Below are 16,877 nucleotides of genomic sequence, written 5' to 3' on the forward strand. Positions count from 1 at the left end.
TGCTGGAAGCGTCTTACCTGAAAGGGGTAAGATCTGCTCAAGTAGCAGAATTAGTGGCCCTGACTCGAGCATGCAAGATCGGGAAAAGTGTGAGAGTGACTGTGATAACTGACAGCCAGTATGGCTTCGGAGTTGTCCACGATTTTGGCCAACTTTGGTTACAAAGAGGTTTCCTGACCTCAAGTGGAACTCCTATAAAGAATGCTGAAGTGGTTGGAAAATTGATTGAGGCGATACAGCTGCCTAAACAACTGGCCGTGGTAAAATGTGCTGCCCATGGCCAAGGTAGTGATTATGTCACTACCGGAAACCGTTTTGCCAATGACATGGCACAATATTGTGCGCGCAATCAGAATTCAGTCAATCGGGCAAAGGAAAGGGAGATGTCTTCTTGCTCCTTAATGTTTACTAACGTTGTAGGAACTTGGGAAGAAGTGAGACAATTGCAGGAAGAGTCGGGAGATGAGGAAATGAAACAGTGGGTAAAGGCAGGATGTGCACCAAGAGAAAAAGACCATGTGTGGATCTATCGAGATGGAAGACCAGTCATGCCTGATAGCATGATGTCTACCATGGCACGGATGTATCATGGCCAGGGACACATAGGGAGAGACGCCATGATCAGGTCGTTTAAACAGACCTGGTACAACCCCAAATTTAGACTTATAGCAGAAAGTCTATGTCAGAGATGTCTAATATGTCAGCAATATAATCCTGGAAGAAAGACAGTGGTGATCCTAGGAACCATAGGCCGAGAAGGAGGGCCCTTTACCAGAATGCAGGTAGATTTCATTGAGATGCCTCCATGTAACAGATTGAGGTATGTTCTGGTTGTAGTCTGCCTATTCTCTAGGTGGGTGGAAGCATTCCCAACAAGAAGAAATGATGGGTTGACGGTGGCAAAATTATTATTGAGAGAATTCATCCCCAGGTTCGGGTTACCAGTGACCCTTGAATCAGACAGAGGAGGACATTTCCATAATGAGATTGTAAAATTGATTAGTGAAGCATTGAATGTACAACAGAAACTGCATTGTGCCTACCGACCAGAGGCTTCTGGTGTGGTTGAACAAATGAATGGTACGATCAAAAACAGAATTGGGAAAATGTGTTTAGCCACAGGAATGAAATGGCCTGATGTCTTGCCTCTAGTACTGATGACTATCCGTGCAAAACCAGACAGAACTACAGGATTAATTCCTCATGAAATAATCATGGGACGTGCGATGAGGCATGCTTTTATCCCAGTCAACAAGCTGATGACAATTTCTGATGACATGGTATTGGAGTACTGTAAAGGCCTGGCTGGTTGAAAGGAAGCCAGCGAATGATCTGAGCCCAGGAGATTGGGTAAGGATAAAAGTCCACAGGAGAAGAAACTGCTTGGTTCCAAGGTGGGGAAAACCAAGACAAGTCATTCTGACCACGACAACAGCTGTGAAGTGTGCTGGACTGAAAAACTGGATCCATGCCAGCCATACTTTGAGAATACCAAATCCAGTTGACAGCAAAGAAAAAGAGTATTATGACGAATCAGAGTCAAGTACTGAATCAGACAACGAAGAGTCAAAAACACAAGAAAATCCTGAAAGGGGGGAAAAGGAACCAAATCAAATATTGATCCCCAGAAGTATCTCTCTGAGAAGAAGATTGCAGATTTCTGACAGTTCAGATTCTGAAGACGAGTAAAGAAAGAAAGGTCCTACAAAAGAACCTAAAAAGAAAGAAGGAAAAGATAAAGAAGAAGCAGTAAAAGTAATTCAAGAGAAAGGAGTCCCAGATGAAAAATTGAGAGAAATTCCACCTGAAACAATAGATTTGAGTGAAGAAGGGACAGGTACAGGGAGAGAGGGACAGATTGCGGAAGACCCCCGGGGAGGTGTAGGGAACTGCAACATCCAGCTAGGTGAAGGGACAAGTAGCCAGCAGGAAGATTGTGTGTCGGAGACCCGAGGAGGGACAGAAATAGGGAAATCAAAACAAGTGGTGGAAAAAGAGACTGTTGAAGAGAAAAAGCAAGTTGAGACAGAATCTGAAGAGAGCGAGAATGAAATACCTGAAGGCCGAGTTCTGAGAAAGAGAGCTTGGAGAAATTAAAAGAATGATAAAGGAAGTAAAATAAAAAGAACTGCTAAAGACGAAGTCTGGCCAAACAAAATAAAGAGACTGAGATATCGGCTGACTAGAGTGAAATCACCAAGTGCTGAACAGGTGAATGAAGTCACAAGTCAGGAGAAATCAAAGGAAGAAGAGACAATTGTAACTAAAGAAATCGGAAGAACAAAAAAACCTAACCACAAGTATAAGTCACCGGAATGGACGTATGTGGCCCTGCCTGAAGAAAACCAAGAGGCAGATAGTCAAGGAAATCCAGAGGAGCAGCCGCGTAGCTAGGGGGGTGCGGTGGGGGCGGTCCGCCCCAGGCGGCACTATTTTGGGGGTGGCCGCAGCCGTGCGGCACTGGTGGCTGGCTCTACTATAGTAGTATCTGTATTGGTCTATTGGATGGCGGCCGCGGAAGTAAAAAGAAGTGCGTCCTGGCGTTGCGCGCGCGCGCGCGAGAAGTGTGACTAAGGGGGATAGGCCTCACACTGCACCAGAGTGAAGGCGGGCAAGGTAGGAGACAGAGAACCGGATACATCTGCCGAAGGCAAAGCAGGGGCCTGTGATCTTGCACTGCTTTCACCGCAGTAGAGGGAAAATAAGAGGTGAGATCTGGAAGTGAGAAGAACAAGAGCTGTTCTGCAATGCAGGCGCCGGGGGATGGAAACAAAGGCACTGTGTTTTCTTTGTCACGTCGTGTTTGGGGCGATGGCAGAAAGGCAGCGGCCTGTCCTGGCACTGCACGCACTGTCATAGAGGGGATCGGATATATTTGGCACTGCGTGATTTGGCGTCAAGGGGGAGCAAGGAAGGATGTGTATTGGAACTGCAGGCACTATAGTGAAGGGAAATGTAGGGGGGCGTGTTGTGGCACTGCCGTACAGTAGGGTGAGGTGGACAAGCCAGGCAATGCGGGTTAGGGGGGACAAGGGAGATGTGTTCTGTACTGCTGCATGCCCTGGGTGTAGGTAGAGGCCGTAGAGCAAGATGGATGTGTTCTGACACCCCCTAAAGTGAAGGGCGGTGCTCTCGTGCTGACACGTGACGGCATGGATTGGTGTCAAGGGTGTTAAGGGAGATGTGCTCTGCCCGCATCGTGTCATGGAAACATGGGGGCGTGTTCATATTTGGCATACACCGTTTTATTTTCAATTTCTGTGTTTGATTTCAGGTGCCTTTCCGCTGCGGCTCTGCATCCTGATGGGTGGGGTGGGTTGGGGCACCGCAGGACATGCACACGATCCTGGCCGATAGCGCCTGCGGTGGTCCGTGTTTGAAGTGGGCCTCTTTGGGCGCCCATTACACATCATGTTGCAGGTCCTCCCACGTTTTGTCCCTTCTTACTCTATCAGGGTGTCCAACATAGACCCAGGAGAGCAGGATGCATGTCAGATGACCACTGGCTATGCAAATATTTTATTTTAGAGTACTGTGGCTAAACTTGTCTTATGGGATCTTCGAGAAAGACGGGCAAGGATCCAACCATCCTGAACACATTTTGGACACCTTTAAATCCATCGCGCCAGAGTGGCTCTCTTCGAAAATGCCCTTTTCGTGCTCATTGAGCCAAGGGGCGTAGCTTCCGGTAGTGCCTGGGGCCCAGAGACACGAGGAGCCCTCTGCATCATGGTTATTCCTGTATTTTTTCATTCAAACAGCTTGGGAAGGGGGTCATTCCCTTTCTTGCCCCAGGCCCCATGACACACTGACTACGAGGCTGATTCAGCCCTTTCTTTCTCAAGGGAAATCCTGCACTCCCCACTCCCACCTCCTCCTGTGGCACTCTGGGCAGCATCCTTGGCACTGCGACAACGAGAGCCATACATCATTATTACACATACGACCACTAGCCGGCCTCAACACTTTGTACAGGTGCAGCGCCTAGGATGGGACTACACAGAGCCTGATGTGCACAATTCAAAACCTTTTTGAAGAGGTTGGCACCTGAGTGTCCGTCATACTTAGGCTGTGTCGTGGTGAGGCTGCTGCAAATAACGCTGCCCTGCCAGGTTACTGCAATTTCTCAATAAATGGAAAACAAAGGAATTAAAACAAACACTGGGTCTCTGAGTGATGGCAGCAGGATTTTCAGAATGCTGACGTGGAGCACCTAAATGAGAATGGCGTGAGAACTCGCACATTCACTCACATCCTCCTATACTCCTCTGAGTGAGTTAAGCACTCCATACCTGCCAACTTGCAGACCAATCTCACTGTGTGAATAGGGGGCAGGGCCTTGAAGGGGGCTCCTGGCGAGAAATACCTACAAGGCAATTTTTAACCCACCCTGCACCCAAGCCCCCATCCACCCCAAAAAAAGGTTGTTGACATTGATGCTGATGGCCTGGGGTGTTTTCACACTCCTTAATTGATGTCGGCAGTTCAAAGCCTCCAAAAACGAGCTGAAAACCACTATTTACAGTGGTTTTCAGCTAGTTTTCCCAGCCAACGTGTGATATAGGCTCCTCACCGGGAGACAGTGTGATGCTAGCCAATATCGTGTGTCAAACGGTGGCACCGTGTGAGTTGGCAGGTATGACACTCGTTCTAGAGATCTTTCTTTAAGCTACATACCACTCACACCTTAAATGTACATGTTCTGTGGGCGATCAAAGCTTGTACAACTCTGCCCTGCTCGATCTGTTCTGCAGGAAATGGAAGACTGCACTTTCTGCCTTCTGTGAAAGAGGGATGCTTGCTTTGCAACTGCCATCCTTTCCCTGTTGTGTGAGGCAGTGAAGCTTGCACTGCAGTTGCTTTATTTGTACTGTCCTGTGATGGGAAAAGCTTGTGCTGATGCTACCACTGGGGTAGCTAGGGGGTGGTCTGCCCCAGGTGGCACTATTTTGGGGGCAGCGGCCGCGCGGCACTGGTGGCCTGTTGCAGCGGTCTTTATCCTTTATTTGGGGATACTCACTGACACCACTGTCAGTCATTACAGTAGTGTCAGTGTCCCCAAATAAATTATAAAGGCCACCGCAACGGGCCACCAGTGCCGCGCGCGTGGCCCCGTTTAAAGTGCAAGCGCCCCTTTTTGCAACTGCTTCCTGCAGCGCACGCATCACCACCTAGCATAGTCGTGGTGTTGTGGTGCGCGACCGGAGCGAGGTCAGAGGGGAAAGACTCCAATCAGCCAATGAGCTCTCTCAGCTCGGAGATCCAGCCAACGAGCCCTCCCCTTCGTAGGGTGCAGGCAATTGAACGGAGGCGCGCAAGGGTCTGTATTGGTACAGCAGGCTTTGAATTTCTCTGTGATTATTGCCGCCCCGACGTACCGCGTTTGTTGTGGTTGCTTGTGGGTCCATCCCAGGGCCCAGTGTAGGACCACAGCCAACCCGAGAGGAACTTCTACAGTGCATCACAGGTATCTCCACAGTTGTTTGTTTGGAACGTCTGAAGACGGGAAAGAAAAGAGAGGAGCAGACAGGTAAGTCCATCCGGCAAGCGTGTTGAAAATTATGCAAATGTCAGTTTTGCCCCTCAATACCACACGTGATGGTTGGCGCCTGAAAGGATACAAGCATCCATGAACATGGGTCCCAGTATGCTATTTTCTAGTTTTATTTATCATTAAGGCATCTTCGAGATTTACTATGATATGGATCGGTAATCCCACAAACATCCTTTTATTTATAAGACATGTCCCTGTCATGAGTGTAAAATCATTTTGGGGAAGCAACAGTGTGGAGATTTTAGTAGCAAAGCATTTATTGTGGCATTGATAATGCATTGTTGGGGAAAGCTAATACTACCTGGAATCCGAAAGCACTGATAAGGCATTAGTGGAGTAAGATCATGCGTACCTCAACACTGATAAGGCCCTTCTGTAGTAAGGCCATACTGCTGAGGTCCTGTAGCAATGAGGCAAGTTGGCGTGCCTGGGATTCTCAAGGAATGAGAACACATCAGTTAAGAAGCTGGCACTGTTGATAGGCCTGGATGCTTTGGTGGATGGTGATGCTGTAACCCTGCAGGGTCGGACTTTGTTGGTGCTATAGTGGCTTTAGTGGCTTGCTGCTGTGGTGGGCCAGCAGTGCGGCTCTCAATTAATGCAGGCAGGTGCTAGGTTGGTGACAAGATAGTCAGATCTTAGAAATCTCCCTTGACTTGAATTGAACTTAGCTTAGATCGGCACCAAGCAGTAGGCACTAGGAGTTTGGCAGAAACTCTCTGGCTGCAATGGTGTGGGTCTGACTGATGAGACTGGTGTGACTCTGTTCTAAGGCCAGGCTATATGTGTACCACCCCGCCCCCACCTCCCCTCAGTAGTTCATGCTGTTCTGAGTTTGTCATTGCATTATTGTACCTCAAGTCAGAGCACACCACGTTGGTGCACGTCCCCACTGCTTTAATGGGGGACCATGATGCTTGGTCATTTAATGTCAGCTGTAGATGATGGATCCCCGAACAGTGTCATGTATGTGCATGTTTCCATTGTGCTGATTACCAGGTGATCGTTCACGCAGCTCTCTGATGGATGCCACATGCGGTTTTTCTGAGTCCCCAGAAAGAGCATGCAGTCTGGGTGTTCTCCTTTGTACTGCCGGTCACCTTTGTATTCAACTGTGTAGCCTTGGACCGTGTCAAGTATGTGCATGTAACTTGCATGATCAAGGTACCCATTAGCGACGAGACTACGTGTCTCTCGGACCTCTTTCAAGTGCTCACCGTCCTTTTTCCTCAGCACCCCTCCACCCCCCCCCCCCCCCCCCCCCCCGGGGCGGCAACCTGAGGGATAGCCCCGGGCGCCACAAGCTCTAGCTACGCCTCTGCAGAGGAGGCTTTACTGAAAGTGGTTAAAGAAGAAGAAGAATCAGAAATCCTGAGAGTTATCTTGTCCGACATTGGAGAAGAGGCAGAGATTCAGGAGATTCTGTATCCTGATTGGGGGAAGGAGGCAAAGGATGATGAAATGCGAAGCTGAATGAACAAGGAAGTTGTTGATGTGGAAAACGAAAATTTGAGTAAAATTAGAAACTAGTAGAACCACGTAGGTGCTTAGAAGCCTTGGGTTAGAAACTGGTCATAAAGTAGAAGAGGCTAAGTCAAAAGACACGGTCCATTTAGTAAAGATGGCTAACATAGATAGTAGTAAAAGTAGATGTACCTTCATGAAAAGATAGTGTAAAACATGTTGCTGTTGTACAGGATTATTAATGCTTATATGGAGCATACTTGCTCTTGTGATCTCATTTAAAGTTACTATAGATACATTAGAAGGACATAGTGAAAACAAAACTAACATAGTAAAAATTTCAACGGTAGTTCCGACGGTGACAGAAAGAACCAATTTGCATAAAGATAGGTCTATAACAGATTTTTCTAACAATGTGTTTTCAAAGTTGTTGTATGAATATGTAAAGACAATGGATGTAACGGACTGCTACGTCTGCATGCAGTTACCTGCTTCTGTGGCAGAGGGAGTGACTTACCATCACCTTCCAGCTACTTATGGAATAACATGTAGTGTAATAGCTAGCCTGTTTTATCAAACAGGAAAATTAGAGTATTATTTTACAGATGTAGATAACATTTTTGCATTAGTGCCTGCTAATAATAAGCTAAACAAAGTAAAACCTGCTAAAGTATTAGGTGAATTTTTCTTAGAAACTAGCGAACTAACATTAGAATATATTTTTAGAAACAATCTGACTTGCAGTTTACAGAAAGAAGAAAAGACATCCTTAAATATGGTTGAGGAGAGACAACTTAAGATGCGTAAAAATGCGTCAGAAGGAAAGGTTGAGAAAACAGCTTGGGATATAGAGATGGAGAAACATTTGATTAAAGGAGAATCTACTCCAACAATAGCTCTAGACTGGCCTCAGAAAGGAAAATTTTGCATAAGAAGGAATCAAACTGCTTATGATAATTATTTCTTAGGTAATTTCTTAGGTAATAGTGAGTGCCATGATACATACCGAATCATGGGTGGATGGGGATTCAAAGGTGGAAGAGATCCAGTATTTCCTGGACTTTATTTTATCTGTGGGAACAGGGCATATTATCGTTTGCCAGACCATTGGTATGGCACATGTTATGTAGGCCTGGTATTTCCAAAGATCTTTCACATGGACAGGGAAGATGGTGTACATAGTTTAAATAATAATTTAGTGCGTAGAAGGAGAGAATCTTGGGCAGAAATTGTGGGTGACATCTTTGGAGCATTGATACCAGCAGTGGGAATATCTCTGAATGCGAACAAAATTAGAAAATTATCAACAGTAGTGGATCGCTTGTCAACAAGCACCGCTGGAGGATTCTTATTGGTCAATACTGAAATGGTTGCCATGCGTGCTATGGTAATGCAAAATCGACTTGCCCTTGACATTCTATTGGCAAAAGAGGGTGGAGTCTGTGGAATGCTGAAAGTTCAACAGTGTTGCACTTACATTCCAGACGAAAGTAAAGATCTAAAAGTCTACATTAGAAATATTACTGAATTGCATTACGAAATTGTACCACTGGAGGTTGAAGATGTATGGACAAGAATGGGAAAGAAAATAGCTGTTATTAAAAATGTCTTAGTTAAAATAGGTAGTACAATTATAGGTAAGATTTTGTTTCCATTAACATGTGTGATTTTTGTATTATTAGTATTGAGATTAGGGTGTATGTGTTGTAGTAATAAGAAAACAAAGAATAAAATAAAAAGAGAAAAACTTAAGAGAAAAGGGAAAGATCCAGAAAAAGATTTAGAAGAGATAACATTAGATGAGTGGAAAGAAAGTATGTATAAAAAGGCAAAAAGAGAAGAATATGAAGAAACTGAATGATGAAAAATGAGCAAGAAGTCATTTCGAAATTTCCGTAAAAGGGTATTAAATTTGGGTGTTGTGTGGTGATACAATCACCAAAGGGGGGATTGCTGGAGTGAGGTTTTCTTTAAAAATGTTATACCCCCTCCATTCAATAAGTTTATATTAAAAAGAATAATTGATTAATGGTAGTCGTACTAATAGTTTGCTGTGGATGACTAATCAACATTACTAATATAAGAAAATACACGTGGGAAACGCATTTGCATGGCTGGATTAATATGTAAACTAATTTCGTACGCATATTAATGATAGAGAATAGAACTTGCATGTTATATGTTGCTTTCGTAATGTAATTTGTGAATTGTGCTATTAAATGTGAGTATAACCTGCAATAAGTGTCGCATACTGCTAGATAAATACACACACATAAGGGGTTTAGTGAGGGAATAACATTTTAATAGCCATTTCTATGTATTAATTACGTTTTGTGTTTCTTTGCTTAAGTTGACCTTTCGGAGTGGCAACAAAATGGCTGCCATCCCTATTTGACAGACTGACGTTATGATGAAATTCTCTGAGTGAAGTGTGCATGCGTTGCTGCTAGCAACAGTGGCCTCAACCCGACTGTGCCACCCAAGGTCGTCCTGGGCTGCAAGCCAGATGCCCTGAATGAACAATAAAGGATACATTTAGCAAATTGGAATTATGAACTATACCTAAAGAAACATCGTGCGCTTGGGAACCAGGAAGGACGATCTTGGTTAAACCAATCAGAAGTGTTTAAAACATATGTTTGCAACATTTTAACATTGAATTTACTATAAAAGAAGTAGAATAGAGAGGGTAAAAAACGCCATCATTTGATTGCCGACTTGATTTCCTGACGTTATGCTGACGGAGAGGACGGTGACACTGCAGGACCGCTGTTTCCCCGAGACTCTGACGGACTGATCAGATGCCCAATTACCGTACGAACTGATTAATCGCTTTAATGGGCAAAGAGAGACAAAAGATCTGAATTTGACTTAGAGGATGACATTTAGCCAGAATAGGTAAATATGATGACAAAATAATGAATGATTAATAACTTTTCCATGCATTTATTTAGATAAAAATTCTTATATTAATCACAAGACCTGTGTCGGGTTATTATTTGAGAAATGTATTGATGTGAAGTATTTAGAGAATTAAGTGTTACTCTACCCAGCGACTAAGCAGATCCATGGCCTATCCATGGGAGGAATACTAAGGGCGATGTTTTAATCCTGGTGAGGTAGGGAAGGATAGGTGAATCTATTGCTTATTAGGGATTACGTGTATTTCCTCTCATTCCAGCGTATGGAGTGAATCACCTCTTAGAAATACAGATCAAAGAGAATGAATGTTGGTGTTATGGGCCCCACCAGTGAATGTAGAGAATGAATGCGTTTTGTGAGGATCTATGGTCTGTGACGAAGAGAGGGATTTAGTATTCCACGCTGCAACAATAGACATACTCTCCCTAGGCTGCTGGAGATTGTGGAGTGCCACTAACCACTATGCTGATGGAGATAATATAGACCAACTCATCCCAAGGCTGATGGAGTCCATAGACCCCACTCATCCCTAGGCTGATGGAGATGGTGGAACCCACTCATTCCGAGGCTGATGGAGATGGTAGATGGAAGACCCACTCATCCCTATGCTGATGGGTTTGTAGAGCCCAGCCATCCAAGGCTGATGGAGATGGTAGGTCCATTCAGCCAGCCTTTGGCTGATGGAGATGTAGACTCACTCATTCCTAGCCTGATGGAAATGATTTACCCCACCCCCCATCCCTAGCCTGAGGGAGATGTTACAGCCCCCTTTCATTCTTAGTCTGATGGAGATGTTAGAGGCCCCACTCATTCCTAGGCGGATGGAGATGATAGAGACCAATTCATCCCTGGGCTGGGTGAGAACCTGATTCGCCTCCTAGGCTGCTGAAGATGGTAGATCCCTGTTCACCCCTAAGATGCTGGAGATAGTCCCACTCATCCCTCGTTCAATACATTTTAAGACCCCATTCCCCCTTTAGTAGATGATCTAGCCCCCTCTACCCCTGGACATGCAGTGGTACAGCTCCACTCACCCCTACACTGATGGAGATGGTAGAGCCTAACTCGCCTTAAGGTGTTGAAGAAGGAATAGCCCCTCTCAACCCCAGGTGTGCTGGAGACAACAGAGTCTCACTCACTCCTGTGATGTTGGAGATTGTAGAGCGCATTCATTCCCCTAGGCTGGTAAAGATGGTAGAGCCACAACTCACCCCTAGGGTGATGGAGGTGATAATGCCCAACTCCCTCCACATACTAGGCTACTTTCCATAGTAGTGCCCACTCTCATCTAAAGTGCTTAGAGTTTGCCCCACCCACCCCTAATCTGCAGAGATGTTGGAGTCCACGTACCACTATTCAGCTCCACTCCCCTAGTTTGGACATTGTGGTAAATATTTCATTACCGGTACTATTTTTTATGCGGTAAAGTCTAGTAAGAATAACTCAGTAAATATAAGAGGCAGAATCCGTGGTATTAGAGGTTCTAAAAGGCTTTATTCCTATACAAAGGAATACAATTCGAATTGCAGGCTTCTATTCCATCACCACGAAAGTTCAGGAAGGAAGGGCATACATTATTGACAGATAATTAGTTTTATAGTAGAGTCCCACAAACCTCTGAGGTGCTGCATCTGGTAGAGCTCCACTCCCCCCTGTGAGAAGTTGGTCTGGTATATGCTGTCCACTAGTTATAGTGGGCACCTTGTACCAGTCCACACAACCCTTATTGATGAATAGGTTTAAAGACAACCTTTATTGAAAACTATCCTTGTGGTAGCTATGGAGAGCAGCCTTCAGGCTAAGTCTTGAAGGAATGTAAAGCAGCTTGGTTTACCAGATTATAACCTCTTGAATTACTAAATGAAAGGAGAACCATACAAGGTATATATAAAATATATGTATTTATTTCTGAGCGCTCCAAGCTACACAATAATACAGTTCTAAAACGACAGTAAATAGCACAATATACAATGGGCCCCAGGGGCGAACCAAACCATATATTAAGAAAGTGGTATAAGAACCACGACTTGACTAGACACAGTGCCTAGAGCACGTAGAATTGCTGGGACCCCAAGGAACCACCCAAGGTAGTGACACTGGAGACCCACGGGGGACGCGTACAGTGTGAGAAAACAGGCTCGAGCCCCGTACTATTCTATGGGAAAGTCACGGTTGGAATTTTAGAAGTTAAAGACACTTAGGAGAGAACTTTGAGCGAACCCCTTTAGACTTAGGGGGTTCTAGGGCCAACACCCACGGGAGCACCGGAGTACTCGAGTTACTTCACCCAGGGAAGTCGGGTGCATAGGTGTCAAATGGTGTCGGGAATCGTCGTTGATTTCAATGGCAATCTGCTGCAAAGTGCTGCTGCCGGGAAGAAGAAAAGTGTCTGGTGTGATCCAAGCCTGGATCGAAGATCAGAAGAACCTGAAAGCAGAGGGGACAGTGTCTGGGTCACTTGCCAGTGACCAGGGGCACGATGGACGAATGCCCACCGATGTTGGGTGTTTCAGGTGCGAAGAGGTGAAGCTTGACTCTGCAGCCACGAGGACCAGGAGGCGTCTACGACAACTAAGAGCTGGATTCGAGCTGTCCCACGAAGGAGGTCGAGTGCTGCGGTGTCGGTGCTCGGATTGAACCCAACAAGCCTTGGCAACAGCAACCCACGCAAGAAGAGAAAAGATGCTTCGGTGCGGACCAGCAAGGTCCTGGGGACTCCCCAAGGATGGAGAGTCAGGGCACGTCAGGAGCAATCAGGTAAGCCCAATTAAAGTTAGAGTTGCCTTTACAGGGACCCACAAGTCAACGGACAATGGATCGCGAAGGGACCTCAAGAGGAATCACACAATACCAGCCCACGGGACACTCGGTGAGTGTAGGCCAGTAATCTTCGGTGAAGACACTGCTCGGGGTGTGGACTACAAGTAGCCCAAAGCACAGCCTCAAGGATCGACGAGAAGCATATGCACTTGCAAATGTGCACGGTGTCCAGGGGTTCCGGTTCCACGGTCCCCACGAGGGCTATGGGTCTCAGCTCTGCTGGGAGCTCGGGTCGGCCTCTGGGAAGTCTGGGAACCCACTTCCTGTGTTGCAAATTCTTCGGAGTCCGGCGGGAGCTTCAGAGATGCAAACCGGTCAGATGCGTCTTAGGTGCCTGCCTTGCAGGGGAGTAACTCCTTTACTCCAAGGGAGATTCGTCAGTCATCTAGCGCCTTGTAGATCGTCGAAGTTCCAGGATTATGTATCAGAGTTTCGTCCAGGTGTAATCTAAAGTTCTGTAGTCAGGGGTTCCTATCTTATACCCAAGGAAGGGGTGGGACAAACTCTAGGGACCCACCTATGGGACGGTCAGGAAAGAGGGGTGGCTACACCCATTTCCTTTGTCCAGTTTCGTGCCAGAGCAGGGGCTGGTAGACCCTGCAACCGGTTTGAGCTGGACTATGCACAGGGATACCAAATGTGCCCCCAGTGCAGACTTCAAAGCACTCTTGGAGTGCACCCAGCCCCAATACACTAAAGCCTGTCTGGGAGGTGGTGACACCTCCCTGTGACAGGAAACCTATTGTCCAGGCCTCACCTGCCGGAATTTCGTCCAGCAGATGGAGGCCAAACTCGTGTCTGTGGCTGGCAGGTTCCATTTTGTGATGCTAGGGTCTGGTAAGCTGGTACCGGGTATACCAGTGCTGCCATATCTCTCCCTCTAGAAGGTTGGGATCATACTCCCACACCAGTTACTGGTGTGGGGGTATGATTCCAAGGTGTTTGACACCAAACACGACATGTTTCCATGCAGCCATTCCAAAGTTAGCATTTACTGCGAGGTTATAATGCACTTAAGAGTATATGGTTTGGCTGCATCACAAACAACCCCGGAATAAAGGTTCCGAAAGCTGCAGAGGGGCTCTGCTTATGCATGGGCACCCTCTCACATGAAACCCACCACCCTGCCTTCAGGATTAAGGCCTGTCATAGGGGTGACTGATAGGTTTACATGTGAAGTGATACGGAGAGATATAGGTAACCTATATCTCAGTAAGGGGTGCATACACCACCTTACACAGGCTGCAGTAGCAGACCTGTGGTGTCATTTTGGAGTGCTTCTCACGTGTGGTACAGTACATGCTACAGCCCCTGGTAGGCCTCTGAGGTACCTATGCCCTGGGTACATAGTATACCATATACTAGGGACTTATAAGGGTACTCCAGAATCCAATCTGGAGTGTACCTAAAGTACTGGTAATCAATTTAGAGAGGAAGCAGCTAGGCTGGGGTCCTGGTTAGTAGGGCCCCAGCCAGACTAAAATCGAAAAACAGTGAATCATCTGCAAAAAGAGGGGGTAACCATAAAAAGCAGATCCTACTCTCCAACACCCCCTGTTTAGCAAGAGATGGTGGAGTCCCACGCACCCCTGATGTGCTGCAGATGGTAGAGCTCCACTCCCCCTAGTTTAAGTGGAGATGGTGGAATCCCACGCACACCTGACAAGCTGCAGCTGGTAGAGCCGTGTTCCCCCTAGTTTTTCTGGAGATGATGGAGTCCCACCCACCCCTGACGTGCCGCAGATGGTAGAGCTCCACTCCCCCTAGTTTAGGTGTAGATGGTGTAGTCTCAGGCACACCTGACGTGCTGCAGATGGTAGAGATCCACTCCCTCTAGTTTATGGGGGGATGGTGGAAGTCCATGTACCCATGACTTGCTGCAGATGGTAGAGCCCCAATACCCCTATGATGCTTCATATGGTGGAGTCCCGCACGCCCCTGACGTGCTGCCGATGGTAGAGCCCCACTCCTACTATGATACAGATGGTAGAGCTCCACTCCTCCTAGTTTAGGTGGGGATGGTGGAGTCCCATGCACCCATGTCTTGCTGCAGTTGGTAGAGCCCCACTCCCCCTATGATGCTTCAGATGGTGGAGTCCCACACACCACTGACGTGCTGCAGATGGTAGAGCCCCACTCCTCCTATGATGCTTCAGATGGTAGAGCTCCACTCCCCCTAGTTTAGGGGGGAATGGAGTGCCACACACCCATGACTTGCTGCAGATGGTAGAGCCCCACTCCCCCTAAGATGCTTCAGATGGTGGAATCCCCCGCACCCCTGATGTGCTGCAGATGGTAGAGCCCCACTCCTCCTATAATGCTTCAAATGGTAGAGCCCCACTCCCCCTATGATGCTTCAGATGGTGGCTCTCTAGTTTAGCATTTAGCAGGAATTGGTGGAGTCCCACACACCCCGGCAAGCTGCAGATGGTAGAGCCTCACTCCCCTTAGTTTATCTGGAGATAGTGGAGTCCCACGCACCCGTCACGTGCTGCAGTTGGTAGAGCCCCATCCCCCTAGTTTAGCTGGAAATGGTGGAGTCCCACACACCCTGACGTGCTGCAACTGGTAGAGCCGTGTCCCCCCTAGTTTATCTGGAGATGGTAGAGTCCCACGCACCCATGAATTGCTGCAGATAGTAGAGCTCCAATCCCCTTAGTTTAGCAGGAGATGGTGGAGTCCCACAAGTCCCTGACGTCCTGCAGATGGTAGAGCTCCACTCCCCCTAGTTTAGCTGGAGATGGTGGAGTCCCATGCACCCATGGCTTGCTGCAGATGGTAGAGCTCCACTCCCCCTAGTTTAGCTGGAGATGGTGGAGTCCCACGCATCCCTGACGTGCTGCATATGGTAGAGCCCCCTCCTCCTATGATGCTTCAGATGGTAGAGCCCCAGGCTCCCCTACATTGACAGAGCTATAAAGCGCCTGCTCCCCTCCCCCACTTGTTTACTGCTTGGAGCTGCCCTCGCACACACGGCGGGCTGTCTCCCTCCCTCCACCTCTTCTGTCTTCAGTTCCTACTTGTCACCCTGCCCTTCATTCCTCCCCTCCCTCCACCAAGGCTGCTGCCTTCTCCGAGCCTGCATTATCTCTGGACCTTCATCCCTGCTCTGAGGAGGAGGAGGGGTGTAGGGGGCACTGCCGCTCTACCCCCGTGCATCCTGCCAGCTGTCTTCCTCTTCCCCTCTGCCTCCTGCACAGTCATCCTCGGGAGCGGGTTCCTGGGTAAGGGGATCAACCGGGACCCCTAGAGCTGCAGGACCTCGTACCCCTGAGTACCGGAACCCCGCCGTTGGAGATCACCCCCGGAGCCGCGGCAGACACCCCCAGACTCACAATGACACTGAAGTCCAGCAGGAAGGAGCCGGTGTCCGCAGCCCTGGAGAACGTGGGCACCATGAGGACAGTCCTGTCCGACCTGTACCTGGAGCACCTGCTGCAGAACAAGGGCCGGCCCGAGGTGAGGGGGTACGGGGTACGAGGGGCGCCCGAGGTGAGGGGGTACGGTTCTACACGGGGCTGCCTGAGGGGAGGGAGAACGGCATTGAAGGGGCTGCCTCAGATAAGGGGGTACGGGGTACAAGGAGCTGTCTGAGGTGAGGGAGTGCGGGTTAACCGGGAGTGCCCGAGGTGAGGGAGTACGGGATAAAAGGGGTGCCCGAGATGAGGGGGTACGGGGTACACGGTGCGGCCCGAGGTGAGGGGGTACGGGATACAAGGGTTTGCCCGAGGCGAGAGGGTACGTGGGCACACGGGGCGGCCCGAGGTGTGGGGGTAGAAGGGGTGCCGCCTGAGAAAGGTGAGACACCTTTCAATTCTGCTTGACAGGATGATCAGACCTTTGTCCCAAAAACCGGGACATGTCTCTAAAATTAACAAACGTTTCGGGACAGCCCTTTGAAACCCGGGTCACCCTAGACTGAGGGAGGGTGTGGGTAAGCCAGAGGGGCTGGGAACTAACAATGGGCACCCTACAGGGGGCTGGGGGGGTCCTTCTGAGCATAGAAGTTTGTTATTGTGGCCTGTGCATCTTGTGACACTTACCCTCTGACCTTTGCCTCTATGAGATAAAGAACCCAACAGCCGCCAGCTGTTTCTGGCCTGATGTCATAGTTACG

General features: G+C 48.0%; 1 protein-coding gene across 1 annotated transcript in view; it reads left to right on the forward strand.

Annotated features, from left to right (window-relative positions):
• The first annotated feature begins 15,633 nt into the window (after positions 1–15,633).
• MPP1 (MAGUK p55 scaffold protein 1) overlaps positions 15,634–16,877 on the forward strand; it is a 203,656-nt gene continuing 202,412 nt past the window's right edge. The window contains exon 1 of the mRNA XM_085630367.1: positions 15,634–16,219. Within this exon, the coding sequence (XP_085486493.1) occupies positions 16,097–16,219 (123 nt within the window). The 5' untranslated portion in view covers positions 15,634–16,096. The remainder of the gene's footprint in view (positions 16,220–16,877) is intronic.

The sequence above is a fragment of the Triturus cristatus genome, chromosome 10 (assembly GCF_964204655.1).
Source record: "Triturus cristatus chromosome 10, aTriCri1.1, whole genome shotgun sequence".
In the NCBI taxonomy this organism is placed as follows: domain Eukaryota; kingdom Metazoa; phylum Chordata; class Amphibia; order Caudata; family Salamandridae; genus Triturus; species Triturus cristatus.